The sequence below is a fragment of the Diabrotica virgifera genome, chromosome 2, assembly GCF_917563875.1.
Source record: "Diabrotica virgifera virgifera chromosome 2, PGI_DIABVI_V3a".
In the NCBI taxonomy this organism is placed as follows: domain Eukaryota; kingdom Metazoa; phylum Arthropoda; class Insecta; order Coleoptera; family Chrysomelidae; genus Diabrotica; species Diabrotica virgifera.
Genome location: NC_065444.1, coordinates 171,347,410 through 171,371,867, shown reverse-complemented (window position 1 = coordinate 171,371,867; position 24,458 = coordinate 171,347,410). Strand labels below are relative to the sequence as shown.

Below are 24,458 nucleotides of genomic sequence, written 5' to 3'. Positions count from 1 at the left end.
GTTGTTTAGAAATAAAAACTAAGATCAAATATGCAATTACATGCTTCTAATTGGAAAAAAATATTTTCCAAATTTTTCTCAAATTTATTGATAGTAACTTCGTTTTTATTTATTACACATACGATAACTCTTTTATTATTACTTTTACGAAAAAAAGGTATTTTTATAAAAAACTCTGTATGTCCTAAGACCGAAGATGCAACCATCAGATATCACATTTTATTAATTTTATACGAGGTATGTCAAAAAATTTGAATTTCACTCAAGAGTAAAGTACCTTTATCGGTTATTAAAAAAGTTGTTTAGAATTAAAAAATATGTTTCAATATGCAATTACATCCTTCTAATTAAAATATTGTGAAATATAAAGGTACTATAATCTTGAGCGAATTTCATATTTTTTGACACACCTCGTATAAAATTAATAAAACTTGATATATCATGGTTGTGTCTTAGATTTTAGACCATGCAAAGCTTTTTATGACGAATAACTTTTTTTCGTAAAATGAATAATAAACGAGTTATCATATTTGTAATACATAATTAAAAACGATGTTGGGTATCCATAAATTTGAGAAATTTTTTTGAAGTTATACTTCTTTACGGGCGTAATGACGGTGAAATTTTATATGGGAAAACCTAGCGACCGGGCGCATGCGCATTATAACTTTGTTCTGATTGGATGTTCAAATGACATGACAAACAGCTGTGGGACTGTGGTTTGGTTATAATGTATGCTTGTTGCGTTTTAAAATTTGTTGGAAGAGAAACAAACAAACAAAAAGTTAGTTAATGGTTATACTGCCTTTTTAAATAGTTTTCATATTATATTTTTGGACTTATTTACATAGAAGAGATGATTGTTGCATGCCAATGTGAAAGCTCATCAAACTGTGACTAGTATGAGTGCCGCAGATCTCGCTTATTCAGAGCTAAAGAATCTTTCACTGGTAAGTGTTTTATAAATAGTTGATCAAATTTTGTTATGATATTTGAACATAGCCACTTTGCACTACGCAAGTGATTGCGAAATTTATTAGTCGTTATACGGGCTCCGATACCTACCTTGAACCTACCAAAATACATAAGTAGTATGTAATACTTTTATTTAAATAATATTCACCTAATATATTGTTTTTTTACTCTATGTTTTGTTGTATTTTTTCAATTCTAAATCGTTTCAATTCAAAATCAAAATAATTTGATTTACATAAGTTAAAAATGTCAAAAGGTTAATCTGTTTAGTTAGACGATCTTCGCACATAATGACAAGCTGTCTCTGTGGCGAAGTTTTAATGCGGGTGGCTCAAAATACAACGCAAATACCAGCCGCTTGGTAAGTTGGTTCGAATCCCAATAGAAACTTTTATTTTTTTATTTTTTTTTTATACATTTTATGATTGTAAGTATATTTATTATATAATTTTATTTTCAGAAAATACGTATTTAGTTAAAAATTTTTCCGACAATTAATGTTCAGAAATCATTTGTGGCATTTTTAATGTACTTGTGTGTGTTTTATTTTTTTATTATTTTAATTTTTGGCACTGTTTTAATAAAAATGTTTGAGAAGTAGTAAGTATAAATTAATTTAATATTTAAATAAAATATAAATAAAAAGTATATTAATTTCGTTTATAATCATATAATCATATAATAGAAGTATAACTTCTTACGTGCGTACAAAGTACACACACATTCTTTTTTCAATTAGAAGCATGTAATTGCATATTTGATCTTAGTTTTTAATTACAAACAAATTTTTATCATAAGAATTTTCGATATTGAGAGAAATAAAGGTACTTTACCCTTGACCGAAATTCATATTTTTTGACATAACTCGTATAATATTGAGAAAATTTGATATTGGATGATTGAATCTCAGGTTTTGGGGCATGCAGAACTTTTTATAAAGAATAACTTTTTTTCGTAAAATTAATAATAAAAAAGTTTCACATATGTTTCCAACTTAAGTAGACACGCTGTATACAGGGTGTTTCATTAATAATTGTCCATATAGTAACTGGAGAAACCTTAGCACAAAATACGAAGATTTAACCTAAAACACCTAAATAAAATGTGTTTCCTTACTGAGTTACAGGGTGTTTTATCTAAAAATTTAAAAACTATTTTTGCTCAGCATTTTAAAACTATTCGACGCATCCTTTTCATACTTGACAGGAAGTATAGGTACTGTACACACTACTAAATTATGTTAAACAAACGTATCTGGCTATTACCAGAGGCGTGCGACGGGGGAAAGTGAATGGTTGACCCTTTCCAAATTCTACGCCACTGGCGAAATTGCTATTTTAGTTCAATTTTTGGATTCTCCAATATTTTCTATGAAAATAATATACTCTTCATTCGTAACGACAAAGTCATTAGTTTTCGAGATATTTGAAGTTAAAAATTAAACTAAACGGTTATTTTGATTAATGTATTGTGTCGCTTCATTTTTAATTTCAAATATCTCGAAAACTAATAATTTTATCGTTACGAATGAGAAGTGTATTATTTACACAAAAAGTATTGCAAAATCAAAAATGTACACTAAAATAGCAATTTCGTCAGTGGCGTAGAATTTGGGAAGGGTCAACCAGCCACTATCCCCTGTCGTACGCCTCTGGTAGTAGCTAGAAAAGTTTATTTATCTTAATTTAGTAGGGTGTAGAGTACCTACACTTTTGTGCCAAGTATGATAAGGATACGCCAAATAGTTTTAAAGTACTGGGTACAAATAATTTTTAAATTTTAATCATATGAATCATATCATAAATTGATCAAAATAATTGTGCCGTTTCATATTTAACTTCAAATATCTCGAAAACTAATGACTTCATCGTTACCAAAGAGGAGTACATTATTTATGTAGAAAGTATTGGAAAATCTAAAAATGGCACTAAAATAGTAATTCCTCCAGTGGCGTAGAATTTGAGAAGGGTCAACCATTCACAATCCTCTGTCGTACGCCTCTGGTAGAAGCTAAAAACATTTGTTTATCGTAATTTAGTAGGGTGTCTAGTAGTCGCACTTTGTGCAAAGTATGAAAAGGATACGTCGAAAAGTTTTAAAATGCTGAGCAAAAATAATTTTTAAATTTTTAGATAAAACACCCTGTAACTCAGTAAGGAACCACAATTTATTTAAGTGTTTTAGGTTAAATCTTCGTATTTTGTGCTAAGGTTTCTCCAGTTACTATATGGACAATTATTAATGAAACACCCTGTATATATTAAAGTCGGAATTTGATATTAGATTTGAGAGTACGAGAGAGTATTAGAATACTTACGATGTCGGGATAGTATCACGAGGTTTTCCTGGTTTTCCCTCGTGATTTACTACGGAGTCTCTAGCGCGAGAATTTTACTGCCACCGTTGCATTTGGTTGTCTTTTTAAAGACAGATCACATGCTATGTAATCAAATGAACTATCTTTTAGTAAAGTCGTCCCAGGAACGCAACTCATCAATATTGGCAATATCATTTTAAAGTCTTCTACTTTAAAATGTATAATACATGTCTGAATTGCCGATATAAATGAGTCAGATTAAATAAATTATTAGAAGAATTTTTTACTAAGCAACAACATTGTTGTTTAATTTAGTATTATTTTGTATTTTGACAACGACACCCGACTTGGGCGTCGAAACGTTAATATAATCATTTTTTTTTTGGTAAAATTGTGGCTTATTTCCCATTGAAAATAGTTGATTATAATACTCGGAAATACAGAGTAAAAGGAAAAGAGACATTTTTCTCTCATATCTAATCAAACGAGAATCAAGGGAATATAATTTCGAGACAACGGTCAATTTAACGTGTCTGGGGGTTATTATAGAAGAGAGTGGTCAGAAAGAATGGTAACTAAATACCAGATTGGCAAAGAGAAATAAAAAGATGGAAAGCCTAAAAACACTGATGAAATCCAAATATGTATCATCGAGAAAAACAAAGTTAAGGATACATAAAAGGGTAATAAGTCTCACAGTGACGTATGGTAGCGAAGTATGGACAAAGAAAAAAGCAAATACAAAAAAATTGGAAAGATGGGAAAGAAAAATGCTTAGAGTTATATGGAGGTAATAACACGGTGGAAGGTTGGGTGCGACGAACAAACAGGGAGCTAGAGGAACTGCAATATAAGAAACCATGCAAACTTCAGTCGTTTCATAATGGCACAGAGTGTGAGATGGATGGGGCACGTGATGAGAATGGAAAGGAAGAGAAGAGGATGCCAAAGATGATCCTAAAACTTGGCCCAATCAGGAAAAGAAGAAAAGGACGACCCAGACAAAGATGGTTTGATAGCGTACAGGAAGATCTCAGAAAAGAGGGAATTGATGGTTGGGAAGAAAGAGCAACAAACAGGGAGGAATGGAGGAGAATAGTAACAGTAATAGTCAATTTATCAGACAAGGAGCATTATTGGCCAAGAAGGCACCCCCCGTTTGATATTTTGTAATATATAGGTACCTACCTATTAAGTATATTTTATAATTATATAATGTACAGAGAGAGTCTGTAATTTGGAATAAATTCAATATCTCAAATACTAATTGTTTTTTTGAAAATTGCTCAGACCCGTCGATTAGTATATCAAATTGTCCTTTTTATCATACAATAATAATGTATACAGGATGTCAAAATTTAGAGATATGACGTCATCGTTGATTTTCTTAAATGTCAACACTGTCATTTTGATAGCTATTTTGATAGGGTGTGTAAAGTTATAAATAACTGCAAAATATCAAATTTTTATTCTCTACCATTTACAAGATAATAAAAAATATCAAAATTATGTCTGTAATTTGTAATAAATTCAATAATTCAGATATTAATTGTTTTTTGAATAATTCTCAGACCCGTCGATTAGGTAGTATTTCAAATTGTCATTTTTGACATACAATAATAATGTATACAGAGTGTCCCAATTTAGAGGTATGACGTCATGGTTTATTTTCTTAAATGGCAACACTGTCATTTTGATAGCTATTTTGATAGGGTGTGTAAAGTTATACATAGCTGCAAAGTTTCAAATTTTTATTCCCTACCATTTATAAGATAATAAAAAATAACAAAAATATGATAAACAAGTAATCAAATAATAAATGAATTTAATTATTTCAATTAAGCAAATGCTCATAATGTTGCCCATTTATCGACAATATTATTGACAATAAGGGCAACATTATGAGCATTTGCTTAATTGAAATAATTAAATTCAATTATTATTTGATTAATTTTATTGATTGACTTTTTTATCTTGTAAATTGTAGCGAATAAAACTTTGAAATTTTGCAGTTATGTATAACTTTACACACCCTCTCAAAATAGCTATCAAAATAACAGTGTTGCCGTTTAAGAAAATCAACGACGCCGTCATATCTAAATTGGGACACCCTGGATACATTATTATTATATGTCAAAAATGACAATTTGAAATACTAAACGACGGTTCTGAGCATTTTTCAAAAAAAAAAATTAGTATTTGAATTATTAAATTTATTCCAAATTGCAGACATAACTTTGTTATTTTTTATTATCTTGTAAATGGTAAAGAATAAAAATTTGATATTTTGCAGTTACGTATAACTTTACACACCCTATCAAAATAGCTATCAAAATGACAGTGTTGCCATTTAAGAAAATCAACGATGACGTCATATCTCTAAATTGGGACACCCTGTATAAATTATTATTGTATGTCAAAAAGGACAATTTGAAATATTAATCGACGGGTCTGAGCATTTTTCAAAAAAACGATCAATATTTGAGATATTGAATTTATTCCAAATTACAGACTCTCTCTGTATATAATTGTAATAATAATAATACTTAATAGTCCAGAGAAATAAGGTTTTTGTCGGGACACTTGAGCAGCCAGTTGCAAATGGGTTTTTTGGGTACTATATACCTAATACATTATAAATACAAAAAAGCCCGTCACAGTTCGGACGAGAATTTTAGTTATTAACAAATAAGCGTCAAATATGGCCGTTTTTTCGTTTAAATCGCTACAGGTAAAAATAGGGTAATTAAATATCTTATTTAGAGTATTCATCTTTTAGTAGATGAGCAAAGGTTCAAAATGGCAGTTTTTGAATTTTGGTCCGATCATTTGTTGCTTCGCTAATTGCAAAATAAGACTAAAATTTCGAAAATAAAAAATTTGCTATAACTTTTGCGAAAATTAACTTAAGACTTTGATATTGCACGAAAAGTTGAGATAACCAGTACATATCATGTACAACAAATTTCAAGACGATTCGTCAATTAGTTTAAATTTTATTCAATTTGTTTATCCAAAAGAGCTTTTTTTGCAATGTCATTGTTCAGAAAATAATAATGATACAGCAAATCTGTGGAAAGCACACGAAAGAAGAACACTTATGTTTTCCAAGCATTTAAAAAAATCTATAAAAAGTCATTTTTATCATTCCGAAAACATTTTACTAAAGTAGAGTCATTTTTGGCTTAAAAACAATTTGAAAAGCTTTGTTAATATTGACTGTAGAGTAAATCTACTTTGGAATTTCAAAAGCTGGTATTTTTACACGAATTTTCAAAAAAAACTTTTTGCCTAGGTTAATTGCGGTCAAAGTTAGCCACTTTTATTATTTAATTCACAGTTACTTCTATATACATAAAACTCTCCTGTAACAGTGTTAGTTACCATACTCCTCCGAAACGGTTTGACCGATTTTTATGAAATTTTACACGTATATCCTGTAGGACTGAGAATAGGTTCCAATCTATTTTTCATGCCCATAAATTATAAGAGGGGCTGCCCCCTTAACATTTTTTTTATTTTTTTGGACAAAATTGTCTTCCTTAATTTTCTATGGTGTAGAATTAAAAAATACATACAACCCTTAATTTTCACACTTCTATCACCAACCCCTATTTTTTTATAACCATCTATATATTTGCATCTATAAAATTCTCCTGTCACACTGTTAGTTGCCATACTTCTCCGAGACCGCTTGACTGATTGTTATGAAATTATAATATGTATATTCGGTAGGTCTTAGAATTGGTCGTAATTTATCCCTGAGTGAGAAGAGGGGTCCCCCTAACATTTTGTAATGTTAGGTGGGGATATGTGTACATAACGTACTCTGCAAGAGTGCGAGTACATACAAATTAAAAAAATTATGATCAAAATCCATCAACAAGCTCCGGATATATTAATTGCAGCATATGTTTGAAGAATTAATTTCATTTTTTGAGTGATTTCGGATTTTAATAATTATTCCCCTCCACCGACCACGAATCGATTTCGTTAGGACGTAATTTATAAAGCTTTATTAACGACTTTATTGAAGTTCAAAGTTTAGTCAAACTTTACACATAAACTATATACCCTGAACTTCAAAATGGGGCTAGTTAGGTTGCTTAGTTGTTATAAACAAAGTAGCTGTGAATTAAATAAAAAAAAGTGGCTAACTTTGACCTTGATTAACCAAAACAAAAAAGTTTTTTTGAAAATTCGTGTAAAAATACCAGCTTTTCAAATCCCAAAGTAGTTTTAGTCTAGAGTCAATATTAACAAACTTATTCAAATTGTTTATAAGCCAAAAATGACCCTACTTTAGAGAAAATTTTTTCTGAATGATAAAAATGACTTTTTAGTGATTTTTTTAAATTCGTTGAAAATATAACTATTCTTCTTTCACACAGTTTCCACAGGATTGCTATATCATTATTATTTTCTGAACAATAAAATTGCAAAAAAGCTCTTTGGGATAAACAAATTGAATAATATTTAAACTAACTGGCGAATCGTCTTAAAAATTTTTGTGCATTATATGGACTGTTTGACTCGACTTTTCATGCAATTTTAAAGTCTTAAGGTCATTTTCGCAAAAGTTATAGCAATTTTTTTATTTTCGAAATTTAAATTTTATTTTGAAATTTCCGAAGCAACAAAGGATCGGACTAAAATTCAAAAACTGCCATTTTAAACTTTTGCTCATCTACTAAAAGAAGGACACTATAAATAACATATTTAATTACCCTATTTTTACCTGTAGCGATTTAAACGAAAAACTCACATTTTTTAGGCTTATTTGTTAATAACTAAAATTCTCGTCCGAACTGTGACGGGCATTTTTGTATTTATGATATATTAGGTATATAGTACCCAAAAAACCCATTTGCAACCTGGATGCTCAAGTGTCCCGAACATGGTACATTTTTGCCTTATTTCCCTGGCGTATAAATAAATTTATGGTTAGGTATATCACAGTTATACAGAGTGAGTTTTATGTATGGAAACACTCAATTATCTCGAAAACGGCTTGCACGATTTTTATAGATTTTGGTAGGTAGGGGTTTTCTAATGCGTTCGATATTATAGTGCTAATTACATTGTTGTCAGATCTTCTGTTTTCTGCAAATCTAATGAACTTTCTTATTTCAAATAGAACACCCTATATATTTTTGGCGTTTTGAAGTCCTTAAGAAATGCTGATTATTTTTCATGTTATATTCCCTGTACCTAAATGCCATAATTTCGGAGTTATTGCTACATTTATTTAAAAAAAAATTTTTTTTAAATTTAAACAAATTATAAAAATCAATTTTCTCGGCCCAGGTGGATATTATTTTAGGTTTTTTGGATCATTGGGAACAAAAAAGGTATTTTGTAATTTTTCTCTAAAGTTAATCGTTTTCGAGTAATCAACAATTTAAAACTGAAAAAAATCGAATAATGACGATTTTTAAGGTTCTAAAACACAAGTAAAAAATATAATTTTTGAAATTATGAAGCCCAACTCTTCTTCTGATAGCTTGCCATAAGATTTTTTGTCTCTTTTTATTCTAAAACATTGATTTTTAATTTTTAATGAAGTGCATATGATAGGACGGGCGATCGGGCTGCATTAACATTTAAAATAACAATGTTTTAAAATGAAACAATCTTAAATTACTTATCGGTATCTGATAAAATAAGGCTTGAGGTTGAATTTGGTTACTTCGCAGTTTCAAAAATAAAATTGTTTATTTGTGTTCTTGAACCTTGAAAATCGTCATTATTCGATTTTTTTCAGTATTAAATTGTTTATACCTCGGAAACGATTAATTTTAGAGAAAAATTATAAAAGATCTTTTTTGTTCCCCATTATCCAAACAACCTAAAATAGTGTTCATCCGGGTCAAAAAAATTGATTTTTATAATTTGTTTAAAAAATTGATTTAAACAAATGTAGGAATAACTTCGAAATTATGGTATTTAGGTATAGGGAATGTAACATAAAAAATTATCAGTATTTCTTAGGGACTTCAAAACAAAAAATATACAGGGTGTTCCATTTAAAATAAGAAAGTTCATTAGATTTCCAGAAAAACGGAAAATATGACAACAATGTAATTAGCACTATAATATCGGCCGCATTAGAAAACCCATACCTACCAAAATCTATAAAAATCGTGTAAGCCGTTTTTGAGATAATTGAGTGTTTCCATACATAAAACTCACTCTGTATATGAAATATTAGTCATACAAAGTGTATCGCAATACACTTTATATTTTATTTATCATATAAAAAACCGTAAGTATAAACCAACATTAGATTTAAAAACAATTCGTTCTCATGACTTTGACAACTGCGCATTACACCTTTGCTGATTTCTACACCTAATATGACTTACAATCCATAAAGATCTCCTAGGGCCTCTAGCCCCTAGATCGTAACTTGGGACCGACGTTGATGCAGCTCGGCTGTTTGCTTCATTGTTCGACCAAGTGTTACTGCGCTGCCTGCTAATGTAGCCTGAGGAACTGGCCTGTTCGTTGATATTTTTTCGACTAGGCATTTTCGACTAAGCATATTTCTATTGTAGCACTGATTAACCACAATTTACATTAAAATGAAACTATTTCACTATGCATCACTTTCACTTTTCAAATCATGTTTTCTTCGACAAAAATCAACGACCCTGGTGATGACGACACGTCACAAAAAATATGTGATTATGACTAGCACAAACTGAGTGGTTATCTAAAAATTTTAGCTTTAATTAAAACTGTAAATAAAAGATAACACTAAGATTTGTTTAATAATGTATACAATCAAGTTTGCCAACTTTCCGAATGCCAAGTACTAACAGCAGTGTCCGAGAACAATAATAAATTATTTATTATTAATATTAGAAACTGCAAAAAAAGATAATTGTTTTTAACGCCCGCTTTATGTTCCTTTTTGGCTGGCTTACACAGGTATACCTATTATATTTATTGGTTTATTGTACACAAAGTTTAATAAAAGCAGGAAGTATTTGTGAATAATTTTAAATAAACTGCTCGTCAAAAGTTAGGGATATAGTCAATTATGCTCATATTCATAGCTGATTTTTTCGTGCGTAGATTAACGGATTCCGCTATTTTTTTTATTACTTTATATATTTTTCTTTAGTATTTACACAGTTGAGCAAAGGTTTACTCAAACTTATTTTTTGTACTTATGCCGAGTGGAAGAAAAGAAATGTTTTTCTTATGTTAAGTTTGAGACAGACTGTAGGGAGGACGAGGTACCAATTTGTTGTTCTTGCTCTAAGTGTTCCTTAAATTTGCATATACCTGGACAAAGGAATAATGAAGTTTAATTCGTGAAATCTTTAAGCCGACAGCCGTCTGTACACATTCCTATTTTTATATTCATAGTTTCAAAAGTTATGCATCACCCCTCGTATTCACGGTGTTTACGCTTTTATAAATCGGTATCTTTATCACATGTTTAATGGGCCTTTTTTATAAAAAATATACCTTTTTTGGTTTTTTATTTTATTTTAATACCCATTTAATTGACCTGGTTATGCCAAGGTGTAAACATTTGAAAAATTTATTTTGGTGAAATTTTTGAAAACGCGATTAAAAATGAATCGGACTTTAATTTCTGAGTTGGACCGTATAAGAATTATCGGTTTAGTTGAAGAAGGCCATTCACAGCGGTTCGTGGAGGAAAGAGTGGGTGTTTCTCAGAGTGATGTCTCACAGATATGGAATAGGTTCCTGGAGACAAACTCGATACGGAATAGAGTCGGTCTGGTAGACCCCGAGTTACCAATGATCGACAGAATACATATATCAGAATTTCCATCGGTAGAAATTCTTCTATGTCTGTACCAGCCCTCCAAAGAGAATTCAGGCATGCTACAGGAGTCCGAGTATCGTTGTCTGCAATAGGAAGAAGAATTTTAGACTCAGCTTTGAGGAGTCGTCGACCAATAAGAGTTCCTCAGCTACAACCTAGACATGTTTTGGACCGCCTCCAGTGGGCTCAAGAACACATACAGCTCCCCCAACAATTTTGGAATTTTGCGCTTTTTTCAGACGAGACCAGAATCTGTTTAAATAGTGATAACCGGCGAATTTTGTGTGTGTCGAGAGCCAACAAGAGCTGCACAACTGGCCACACACGAATTCGCTGGTTATCACTATTTAAACAGATTCTGGTCTTGTTTGAAAAAAGCGCAAAATTCCAAAATTGTTGGGGGAGCTGTATGTGTTCTTGAGCCCACTACTGGAGGCGGTCCAAAACATATCTAGGTTGTAGCTGAGGAACTCTTATTGGTCGACGACTCCTCAAACCTGAGTCTAAAATTCTTCTTCTTGTTGTAGACAACGATACTCTGACTCGTGTAGCATGCCTGAATTCTCTTTGGAGGGCTGGTACAGACATAGAAGAATTTCGACAGATGGAAATTCTGATATATGTATTCTGTCGATCATTGGTAACTCGGGGTCTACCAGACCGAGCTCTATTCCGTATCGAGTTTGTCTCCAGGAACTTATTCCATATCCGTGACACATCACTCTGAGAAACACCCACTCTTTCCACCACGAACCGCTGTGAATGGCCTTCTTCAACTAAATCGATAATTCTTATACGGTCCAACTCAAAAATTAAAGGACGATTCATTTTTAATCACGTTTTCAAAAATTTCACCAGAATAAATTTTTCAAATGTTTACACCTTGGCAAAACCAGGTCAATTAAATGGGTAATCAAATAAAATAAAAAACCAAAAATGGTATATTTTTTATAAAAAAGGTCCATTAAATATGTGATAAAGATACTGATTTATAAAAGCCTAAACATCGTGAATACGAGGGGTGATGCATAACTTTTGAAACTATGTGTACCTACCTGTTATTAATAAACCTTGCGATTGGTTATAGCATTGGGGTATTTAATCAACGGTTATAATTGATAAGAGGGATGGATTTTAATACTTTAATACTTGGTTTAAATACTTTTATTATATTCTGAAACACGAAATATGAAATACCTTAAAAATGTTTATCCTGATACTGATTCGTTAAATTGATAAACATAATTTCATTTATAACTGTAATAACAGTTATTTTCCACGTTAACAAAAATAAACAATAATTCAATTTGTACGTTACGAATTGTCGGTTACGAACTGTCGCCGTTACCGAAGTGTTGCCGTTACGAACTGTCGCTGTTACGAATTGTCCGTTACCATTTGTCCGGTAACGAACTGTCGCGTTACGAGATGTCATGGAACCAATTTTCTATATCCCTAAGTTTTGACGAGCAGTTTATTTTTAGTCTTAAGTACAATTGTTCAACAATTCTACTCAGACTTCTACAATTATGTATGATCATTATTTATTCGTGCGGTGTTATTTTGGAATATTTTATGATTAATTTTAGTCTTCTGATTTTATAATTTAGGTACCTAAACTTTATTTTACACGTGTTGTTTTTGAATATTTTCCAAATATTAAAGGTATCAGAGATGAAAATGATAAGATTACAGTAATTAAACTTAAGAAAAACTGCGCAATAATTACTACTATTTTGAACAAAAAGTTTACCTAGAATATCCACAAAAAAGAATTTCCTGTAGCTGGCTGTATACCATTAATTATTACAAGTAAATTTAATGAAAAATTCGTCTTGGTAAAAGGTATATTATTTTAAAAAGCCCCTGGAAGGGCTACAAATATAAAAACAAAATGTTTTCGCTCTGTCACAAGATCATCATCAGTGTTACAAGAACATGGTGAGCAACCCAAAAATACAAAGGTTAAAACCTTTTAAAAATAGACTAAAAGTCTTATATAATCTTTTGCCTGTCACCTTTTTTAACATAATGACCCAATTAATTATTACCTAGTATCCCACTTACCACGTGTGGGAGTCATATGTTGCCCTTTGCCCTAAAGCCATATCCATAGGAATTATATCCACCCTTTGTATTTTACTATGTTTACAATTATATAAGACTTTTAGTCTATTTTTAAAAGGTTTTAACCTTTGTATTTTTGGGTGGCTCACCATGTTCTTATAACACTGATGATGCTCTTGTTACAGAGCGAAAACGTTTTGTTTTTATATTTGTAGCCCTTCTAGGGGCTTTTTAAAATAATATAACTTTTACCAAGACGAATTTTTCCTTAAAACTTGAAATAAAATAATGCATCGCTTACTCCTCCGCATTTCTTGAGCCCTTCTTATTGCGTGCTAACACTCTAAATATTGTTAGCTTGCTGTCTCCATTTGCTGCGATGCTGTGCCAGATGGACGGCATCATGTAGGGATTTTCCGACCAGACTCTTCATTTGGTCCGCCCATCGTGTTGGAAATCTTCCTCTTGGTCTTTGGTCTTCGATTTTCTACCTTTCCTTCTAATACCAATAAATCCATGGTCCCCGTTCTTCTACCTATATTGCCCAACTAATTTTATACTTAACTTCTGAGTGGCACTTTCCTTCTATAGACGTGGACTATAATTTCAGTGTTTTTCTAGATAAGCTTCTCCGCATCTTCAATAAGACATTTCCTTTAATTCCTATTAAGCCAAAACATCGGAAACCTTGGGTTACGAAAGGTATCCGCATATCAGCCAAGAATATGCGTCCATTACTATACATCAAGAAATTTACTACCAATGTTTCTGTTACTAAATATATCACGAAGTACAGGATAACATATCTAAAACTTGTCAAATCAGCTAAAAAAGCCTATTACCAAAATCGTCTGGGAAGCTCTAAAAGTGTTGTAAAAGAAACTTGGTCTATAGTAAACGATCTTCGAAATAAAACTCACACAGCTCAATCATTTTCCCTTCCAAATCCTGAAAGTCTAAACGATTACTTCGTTAAGTGAGTAAAAATATAACATCAACTAAAAGTCAAAGTTTTAAAGTTTTCAACCTAATAGAAATATCAAAAATATTAAAAAATATTAAAAATATTCCCAAAAAAATATTTAATTAAAAACTTATTGGACCATTTTCCTGGTAATACCTGCATGGCTTCTAAAAATTGCTTGTCTCCGCATTGCAACTGAAGTTTATGGAGTAGGTGTCTAACGACTTCTGGTAACTAAAAGCTCGCGGAGATTGGTCACTTGGGGCAGAGAACAGCAAACCTACGCCTCTCTGATGATGACTCCAAATAGAGTCGAAAATCGTCGTTTTAGAGTGCTGGTTTGCGCTCTCTGTTCTAAGTGAAAAATAAGACAGTTTTGCCTTCGCATTGCAACTGAATAAAAATGGTATACTTCTTATTTCATTTTATATTGGTTTTACTGCTTTGAGTAACTAGGTCCATTTTCCGTTGGAATTTACCAGCTGAACAGACGGAGTCGTGGATTGTAAGTTTTTTTAATTCCCTCTTGTCTTCTTCGCTTCAGCATCCATCTGACTTGCAATTTTTAGAAGCCATGGAGGTGTTACCAGGAAAATGTTCCAACGGGTTTTCAATTAAGTATCTTTTAGGAATACTTTTAATATTTTTGATATTTCTATTAGGTTGAAAACTTTAAAACTTTGACTTTCAGTTACCAGATGTCGTTAGACACCTACTCCATAAACTTCAGTTGCAATGCGGAGACAAGCTCTCGGAGATTGGTCACTTGGGGCAGAGAGCAACAAACCTACGCCTCTCTGATGATGACTCCAAATAGAGTCGAAAATGGTCGATTTACAGTGCTAGTTTGCGCTTTCTGTTCTAAGTGAAAAATAAGACAGTTTTGCCTTCTAATTGCAACTGAATAAATATGGTATACATTTTTATTTCATTTTAAAATCAACTATTTTGCCGCAACAAGATCCCATTTCCTATCTCCCTAATTCAAGAAAGGTCTCGAATTCTTTCTTTTTAAGACCAATCGATAACTCTGAACTGATCCAAACAATCAATAGTATCAAAAGCAAATCATCCTGTAGTACTGATGGACTATCTATTAAAATTTTCTCTAATCTCACAGAAAATGTGTTGGAAATCCTCGTCTCACTAATTAATGATTCCTCCGATAAAGGTAAATGTCCAGAGTGCCTAAACACAGTGGTGAAAAATCTGATGCCTGCAACTATAGACCTATTGCCTTACTACCGGTACTCTCCAAAATTATTGAGAGACTCATTAAAACTCGACTTCATTGATAACAACATTTATCAACCTTTATCGTTGATAACAACATTTTATCACAAAATCAGTTCGGCTTTTTAACTAATAAATGTGCCACTGATGCCATGTTTTCTGTACTACATGAGGTTTACCAAGCACTAAACAATAATCTTTATACTGTCACTATTTTCTGTGACTATGTCAAAGCTTTTGATTGTGAAATCACATCTTGATTAAAAAACTAAATTTCTATGGAATTCGAGGTATTTCTTTGAATTGGCTCCAGTCCTACTTGAATAATAGGAAACAACTAGTTAGAGTAAATAATACTGACTCTAGTCTCAAAAACATTGTATGTGGATGTGGAGTACCACAAGCCACAAGGTTCAGTATTGGGTCCTCTTCTGTTCCTAATCTTTATAAATGACATCACCAATTTAAAAATCAATGGGAATTTTTTTTTGCTGATGATACCAGTATCACTTGAAGCTACTCAACTATTGCATCTCTTAATATAGATAAATAAATAATAAAGACCTGATCTGACTCTAATTTACTCTCTTTTAACATAGATAAAACAGTAGCATTATCCTATAAAGGAGCTCTTTAACCTTTGCCTCTTAATAATAGCCAGATCAGTACCGTTGATTCTGTAAAATTTCTTGGTATTTTTTTAGACAGCAACCTCAAATGGTCACTTCATATCGACTCGTTAAGTAAGAAACTCGCCTCAGCTTGCTATACAATAAGATCTGTCTCAAGGGAACTCAATTTAGCATCTTCTAAAATAACATATTTTTCGTTGTTCGAGTCTCATCTTCGATAGGGTCTTCCGTTTTGGGGTTCTAGTACAGCTGCTCAATTTGATGTTATTTTTAAATTGCAAAAAAGAGCAATAAGATATCTGTTTGGTCTCAGAAGATCTACACATAGCAGAAGTTACTTCAGAGATCACGGAATTTTAACACTTCCATGTTTATATATTCTAGAAACGATTTGTTTAATTCGTAAACACCTTCATGTCTTTCCTGCAAGGCCCAATCATCTTTACTCCACCAGAAATTCAATCTTTGATATTTATTTACCGATCCCATCCACTGAGTTAGTAAATAAATCTATATTACATGGTCAGAAATCAAATTGACTACATCCTAATAAAGCACAGATATCGAAACTCAATTCAGGCAGTAAAGGCATATCCAGGAGCGGACGTATCTTCTGATCACAGTCTTCTTATTGCTAGGTTTCAACTTCAACTAAAAAAGCCGCAACAACAATAAACTTAAAATACAGAAACTAAAGTCAGAAGAAACAAAAGAAAATCTGAAACACGAAATCAACACAAATCTAGACAGAAACCCAGGAAATAATTGCAACGTAGAACAGCAGTGGCAATTCTTCAATACTTCTATGTTAGAGCCAAGTAAGAAAGTACTTACAACAACCAAAGTAAGAAAGAAGAATGGATGACGGAGGAAATTCTAGAGTTAATGAATGAAAGAAGAAAAAATAAAACCATCAATAGGACCCGCTAGAAACAGCTTCAAAACCAAATAAGAAGAAAAATTAGGGAGGCTAAAGAAACCTACTTCTCTGAAAAATGTAAAGAAATAGAAGAACTGCAAAACAGATATGACAACTTCAATCTACATAATAAAGCCAAAGAACTAGCCGGAATAGTAAATGGAAGAACCTCAAATATATTGCTCGACAAAAATGGAAATATTATAATGGAGACAGAACGAAAACTACGAAGATGGAAAGAGTACATCGAGGAACTATTTCATGACCAGAGAGAAGCTAGTACATCCGTAGATAGCCAAACCGGACATGTGGGTCCAGAGATAACCAAATCAGAGGTTAGTCAGGCAATAGACTATATGAAAACCAATAAATTTGCTGGTCCAGATGAATTACCTAGCGAGCTGATAAAGTTGGTCAACGAGAAAAACCTGGACATAATAGTAGAACTGTTCAACGCTATCTATACTACGGGAAAAGAATCATCCCTAGAGAAATGTTGACATCAGTATTTGTATGTGTTTGCCAAAGAGAGTGAATGCCAAAGAATGTAGTGACTACCGAACCATAAGCTTAATATCACATACCTTGAAAATTCTACTGAAAATTATCCACTCTAGAATACCGCAATGGTATGGGTACCAGAGAGGAATTATTCTCCTTCAACGTGCTGACACAAAGATGTTTGGATGTTAACCGTCCTCTTCACGTCTGTTTTATAGACTACAATAAAGCGTTTGATAAAGTAAACCATGATCGACTCGTGGAAATTCTCAAAATTAAAAACCTAGATGAAAGAGATTTAAGACTAATAACACACCTTTATTACAATCAGCGAGATATAGTAAGAACTGAAAAAGAAACATCTGAAGAAATGGAAATAAAGAGAGGAGTCAGGCAAGGCTGCATACTATCACCACTATTATTTAACGCTTATTCTGAAGAGGTAATGCGAGAAACTCTGGAAGATGAAACAGTCGGCATAAGAGTAAATGGAGTCTTAGTTAACAACATCAGATATGCAGATAATACAGTAATAATAGCCGACAGTTTACAAGACCTGCAAATACTCATTAGTAAAATAGTAAGGTGTAGTAGGGAGTACGGACTCTCTCTCTCAATATCAAAAAGACGAAATTTATGAAAATTAGTAAAAACAACCATAATAATAACGAAATAACGAATTCTCTAATGATATTAATATGCACTTTGGACTAGACAAGTGTCGCGTTTTAAATATAGTCAGAGGAAAGATACTGCCCGGTGGATTCGATATGCAAAATGGCCAGAAAATCGACGCCATGGGTGAAAACGATATATACAAATATCTTGGAGTAAAGCAGGCGCGGAAAATTACCATAAGCAAATGAAAACTGAGATAACTACTAAGTTTATACGAAGGATAAAACAGCTGCTTCGTTCACAGCTTAACAGTAAAAATTTGTTTAAGGCACTAAACAACTACGCTTGTTCCGCGCTTAGCTATTCATTTGGTATTGTTAAGTGGACAAAAACAGATATAGAAAATCTTCAGCGAAAAGTACGAACAGTACGAACACACCTCACAAAGGCACAAAAACACCATCCTAAAAGTGCAGTAGAAAGAACGACAATACCACGGAATCTAGGAGGAAGAGGACTTATGGATATAGGTGAGCAATTAGATAAACAAATTGCTAATTTAAGATCTTATTTTCAGATGCAAGCTGAGACATCTACTCTACATCGCGCTATTTGCGCAGTAGATGACTCAACACCGATCAAACTGAGGGAACCAGAAATGCGCATAAACCACCTCACTAAAGACGAAAAAATGCGCACCTGGATGGGTAAACCTCTGCACGGGCGACATCCCAATGAGGTCAGTCAAGACTATGTCGACAATGCAGCGTCGAACTATTGGTTGACATCAGGAAGGATGTTCCCTGAAACGGAGGGTTCATTACTGGCCATTCAGGATCAGGTTATACCAACCAGAATTTACCTGAAATATATCATCAAAGACCCTCAGGTTCAAAACGACAGATGCCGATATGGATGTCAAGCCCAAGAAACCATCCAACATCTTACAGGGGGCTGCCAGGCATTTGCTGCAACTGAATACAAGGAACGGCATGACGCAGTGGGAAAATACTTCATCAAGAGATAGCTATCAAGCTGGGACTTCTCCAAACGGACCATATCCCGTATTATCAATACGTCCCTGAGAGTATGCTTAAGGATGGCAACTACAAGCTATACTGGGACCGCACTGTGCTCACAGACCAAACAGTGGCACATAATAGACCAGATCTCGTACTAGTTAATAAATAAACAAGACAAACAACACTAATTGATGTGGCGATACCTAACAACAATAATCTACGTAGTAAATTTACTGAAAAGATCGCCAAGTACAGAGATCTGGAAATTCAAATACGAAGGCAATGGAGAATTCAAAGTACCCAGACTGTATTAAATAGTGTGATGTTACTGTCTTCTAGGTCGTAATTAATTAAAACTCTCTTCTTAGTTCAAATACATTATATTATTTACACTCAACTCCATTAATGACTAACCATAACAATCTGTTTACATATATCAGTAGCGACCTACCTTACATTAATTAAATACTGAGTACAATAATCTTTCTCCACCGAGTTAATGTTTATATACACATTTAAATAATAACAAAACATGACAATTCAATGTTACTTGCGGTTATTGATACAAGAACAGATACTACATGGATTAATGACTTTGAATGAGTTTTAAACATATTTTGTACAGGGTGATATTATAATACCACACCTCCCCGTTTTGTTAAAATTACATATTTTTAAAATGTGATGCTCCTCTTTCCCTTTTACAAAAATGTTTATGGTTACCTAATACTATTTTGAAAAATTAAATTTCCTAACTATGCTAACTAACTGTAACATTACATTTCAGATCAATCAATTTTTCCCTAAACATGTATATTCTTTTTCCTATTTTACACAAAAGTTCATATTTTCCCTATACTAAACTGGTATTTTATAACGTATTACTAGTTCACGTACTTTCACGTCGTGTCTTTTCGTCCTTTTTTTTTTCGTTCACTAATTCACTTCCTCAAAACAGTGTCCAAAGTGAATGAAATTGATCCTTACTTTTAAATAGTCTTTTAGTGCCTATAAGCCGTAACTAATCTAATTGTAATAAAATCTCGACTTTAATACTTCCTAAGCTAAGCTAAATATTACCTAAACTTCTATTAAATGGTATATATAAAAAAAAAGAATTTAACGTTACTTTACTATTTCATCTTATTATTTCAGTCTTATTTTGATTTATTTATATACGCCTTACTAACTTTAAAATATTGTACCTATAATAAAAATGTAATCTCTCTAAAAACTTCTAATATGTCTCTAAAAAACTTCTAATAACTCTCTTGTACCTACAATAAATATTTAATCTCTCTAAAAACTTCACTTTTTGTGTCCCTTTGCTTACTATCTACTAACACTATTGTAAGATCTTGTCTATCCTTAATTCAAACACTTCCATTTTCCGCGAAAATTTAACCTGAATTCATTATCTACATTTAAAAATAAGTTATTTATAATTTACGTTACTTTAGAGAAAACAAAATTTATAACTTTAATTCTTAGACATAATTATTTAATGATTAGCTACTTATTTGATATTATTCTTAATTCTGCTTGTTTATTTTGACATTTCTGAAAATTTTATGTTTCTTCTTTCATTTTTCCCACATATTTTCCTCTTCTTCTTCTTGTCTGGTACTACAACTCATATAATTCATTTTTCTTCATATAATAGCACTTCTACAGTGTACATAATTCATCTTCATATACATATTTCATATAACAATCATATATCATATATCTCATATATCATTTCATATAACATCATAATCATCACTTCATATACTAGCTCCGATACCTTCGTTTTACCTTAATAAAAGAGGTTTCACTCGGATGTCTTAGTTCTCCGCCAATATTAACCCGAATTTTCGCCCTGATCTGTACGCACCATTAAGGTGGTATAGTTAACTCAAAACACGAAATAGCTATTTTATGCGGTTCAAATTCCTCTAAAAATATCACAACCTCAATCCCTTGCTTTGAGGCCGTTGTTTATTCACGAACAATCATGAATAAAATAGGTACTCTCAAAACACAGAGTGGGTCTCTAATAAGCGTTCAAGCTTCTATAAATCATTAGTACCTTCCTAATTTGACAAAAGCAGTGGGTTTCTTATTGTCTCTAGTTGCCTCATAATATTTAGCTTATAATATTGTTAGTTCTTCTTCTTATCTATATAGTTCTTCTTCAAATTCCTTATCTCGACTCATCAGGTCGGTTCGTTAAAAATATATCTCTTGCTTATAGCAATGTTTGTCTTAAGCTCTTATATTAACGTATGTCATCACTAATCATTATTAAAAAATCATTTATATCATTTATATATCATTTATCGCACAAAAATTATTAATTCAGGTTCATCTTATACAAAATTTAACACAAAATCGATGAAAATGTATCTATATAATCAATAAATATCAATAATAAAAACAACTGGCTAATAAAAATTCAATAATAGTATACATATTCGACAAGAATTCGATAAAAATTCAAAAATAGCATATGCAAAAGTTAGATAAAAATATTCAAAATCGGTTGATATCTCAAAATTCGATAGAAATTTTTTGGAATAAATTCAATATTCCATAAAATATTTAAAAATAACCGTACTAAAAATCGAAATCGGATAGAGATTTTTCAAATAAATTCAATAAAGATTCAAAATTCAATAAAAATTCAAGAGTAGCATATATAATAAACTTTGATAAAAATATTCAATTCAAAAATCACTTCATGTTTCAAAATTCATAGATATTCTTAAAAAAAAATCGATACTTCATAAATTATTCAAAAATCAGCAAAGATAAATATCCAATGTTCAATAATAATATAAAAACGAGGGAAGCATGTTTAATAAAGATAGACATTCTTACTTACATTTTGTCACATTGTCTTTACACTGTCGCTCACTGCGTTGATCGTCTTCCTTCGTCCTGGTCCAACTCCCATTTTCGTCGTCGGTATTTCCACGCTGGCGCCACCATCTCTGCTCTTTCAGAAGACCTCCTCTAGTCTGCAGGATCAGCCATGTATTAAATAGTGTGATGTTACTGTCTTCTAGGTCGTAATTAATTAAAACTCTCTTCTTAGTTCAAATACATTATATTATTTACACTCAACTCCATCAATGACTAACCATAACAATCTGTTTACATATATCAGTAGCGACCTACCTTACATTAATTAAATACTGAGTACAATAATCTTTCTCCACCGAGTTAATGTTTATATACACATTTAAATAATAACAAAACATGACAATTCAATGTTACTTGCGGTTATTGATACAAGAACAGATACTACATGGATTAATGACTTTGAATGAGTTTTAAACATATTTTGTACAGGGTGATATTATAATACCACAAGACGATACCGATTATTATATCTACTACTGGAGTACAAAGCTGGGTCTGAATGAACATCTTTATAAGACCATGCAGAACTTGCTTGATAGTAGAGGGCTAGCAGATCGAAAGAGTAAAAAAGTACACTTACCTAGGAACACTTATAACAGAAAATAATAACTACACTGCAGAAATCAAAGTCAGAATCGAAATATCACGTTCTAATTTTATGAAAATGAAAAAGGTCCTATGTAGTAAAGATTTAACATTAGTTATTAATGTACGCCTAACAAAATGTTACGTATACAGTGTACTATGAAGTGGAATCATCGACGTTAAATGTAGAGACAATGAGACGACTTAACGCCTTTGAAATGTGGACCTATAGAAGAATTATGAGGGTTTCCTGGGTAGATAGAGTTACGAACAACGAAGTACTGAGAAGAATAGGTAAAGAAAAGGAAGTTGAACTTACAATTAAAGAAAGAAAGCTACAGTATCTCGGACATGTGATGCGGGGCGAGAAGTATGGCATCCTGCGACTCATAATGCAAGGAAATAGAGATGGCAGAAGAAGCATCGGAAGAAGACGAATTTCATGGCTGAAAACCTGAGAGAATGGTTTGGATGCAGCTCAGAACAACTATTTAGAGCTACTGCCTCAAAAATTAAAATATCTATGATGATTGCCAACCTCCGTAGCGGAGATGGCACCTGAAGAAGAAGAATGTTGTATTTTATTTGTTGTAAGTGTGTTCAATTTGCAATTTATATAAATTTTGCAATAAATTGTTTTTGTCTTTGCTTTTATAGCTTATATACTGTATATTGACGATTTATCTAATTTTAGTAAATTGTAGTTGTTATTTGTTACTGATATTATTTTTCTTTTGACTGTATGTAAGCTTTGTCCATAAAATTGTAAAAATTTTCAGTGACAATAAAGCATATTTCTAATTTAGTTATGCTCGGTTTACTTTCTTTAATATGAAGCTCTTTCAGAATTGACAGGTTGGTTCTGTGTTTTGTCCAGAATACGCGTAGAATTCTTCTGTAGGACCACATTTCGAAGACTTCAATCTGGCTTCTATCGATTTTTGTGAGTCCATATTGCAGCTGCGAATGTAGCAATGGTAAAAATAAGGGCATTGGCAAAACTGAGCTTAGTATTCCTTGTTGGTTATCAGCGAGCCCAAGTATATAAATCTGTCTAGTACTTCGAAACTCGCTACTTGGCATATATGGTAGATGGTAGATATATGGTAGATTATTATTTGCCCTGTCTACGATCATTATTTTTCTTTTTCCGGTGGTGATCTGAAGTCCGAATTCTTTGCTTATCCGGTTCAGTCGTTCGATGATAATAATCATTGTGTCATTTGCGTATCGCAGGTTACTGATTTTTCTGCCTCCATACGATTTATCTAGTGGTTTACTCATTCTACATTCACAATATACATATCATCGCGGTGTGCAAGTACTTGGAAGGGAAACGAGAAACGACCGTGCGCGAGTCGCGGAGAAATATTGCAACTATCTTAAATAATTCATATTGTCAATTGAAATTGTCAAATTGACGTATATTTCATACCTTCTGTCATTGAAGCAGAAAAATTATATATTGCTCCACAATATTGATATGATATGCAATTATTATATAAAGGTAAATTTAATTAATTGTATTTTGCTTGCAGTACTGCATTTTAATAACTAATTTTATTTACTACATACAATTGTTTACGTTTGCATGACATAACCTGCATCTTATTTTTTCTTCTTATTATTTTTTTGGACTATGGCCTTGACAATTATCCAGCAACCAGGACTAATATAATTGGCCAATATAAATAAAAGCGCGAATAAAAGTACAGAGCGTAGAAATAGAGGTCGCTTTGCCGAACTTGCACGGTCCCAATAATAATAATAAGTAATGGTGATAGTCTGCAAACCTGTCTAGTTCCTTTCTTTGTTTTGAATGCATTTGAATATATTCCATGTACTTTAACTCTGGCTGAGTTTTTATCATACAGATTTCTTATTAGGTTAACTAAGAAATTAAGTACTCCC

The 24,458-nt window shown here is 32.1% G+C and overlaps 1 protein-coding gene across 2 annotated transcripts in view; it reads right to left on the bottom strand.

The window, feature by feature from the left end:
- Positions 1-10,010, bottom strand: part of LOC114332529 (E3 ubiquitin-protein ligase Nedd-4) — a 209,835-nt gene extending 199,825 nt beyond the window's left edge. For both annotated transcript variants that reach the window (XM_028282340.2, XM_028282342.2), the window contains exon 1: positions 9,658-10,010. In XM_028282340.2, the coding sequence (XP_028138141.2) occupies positions 9,658-9,822 (165 nt within the window). In that variant the 5' untranslated portion in view covers positions 9,823-10,010. The remainder of the gene's footprint in view (positions 1-9,657) is intronic.
- Between the last annotated feature and the right edge of the window lie 14,448 nt (positions 10,011-24,458).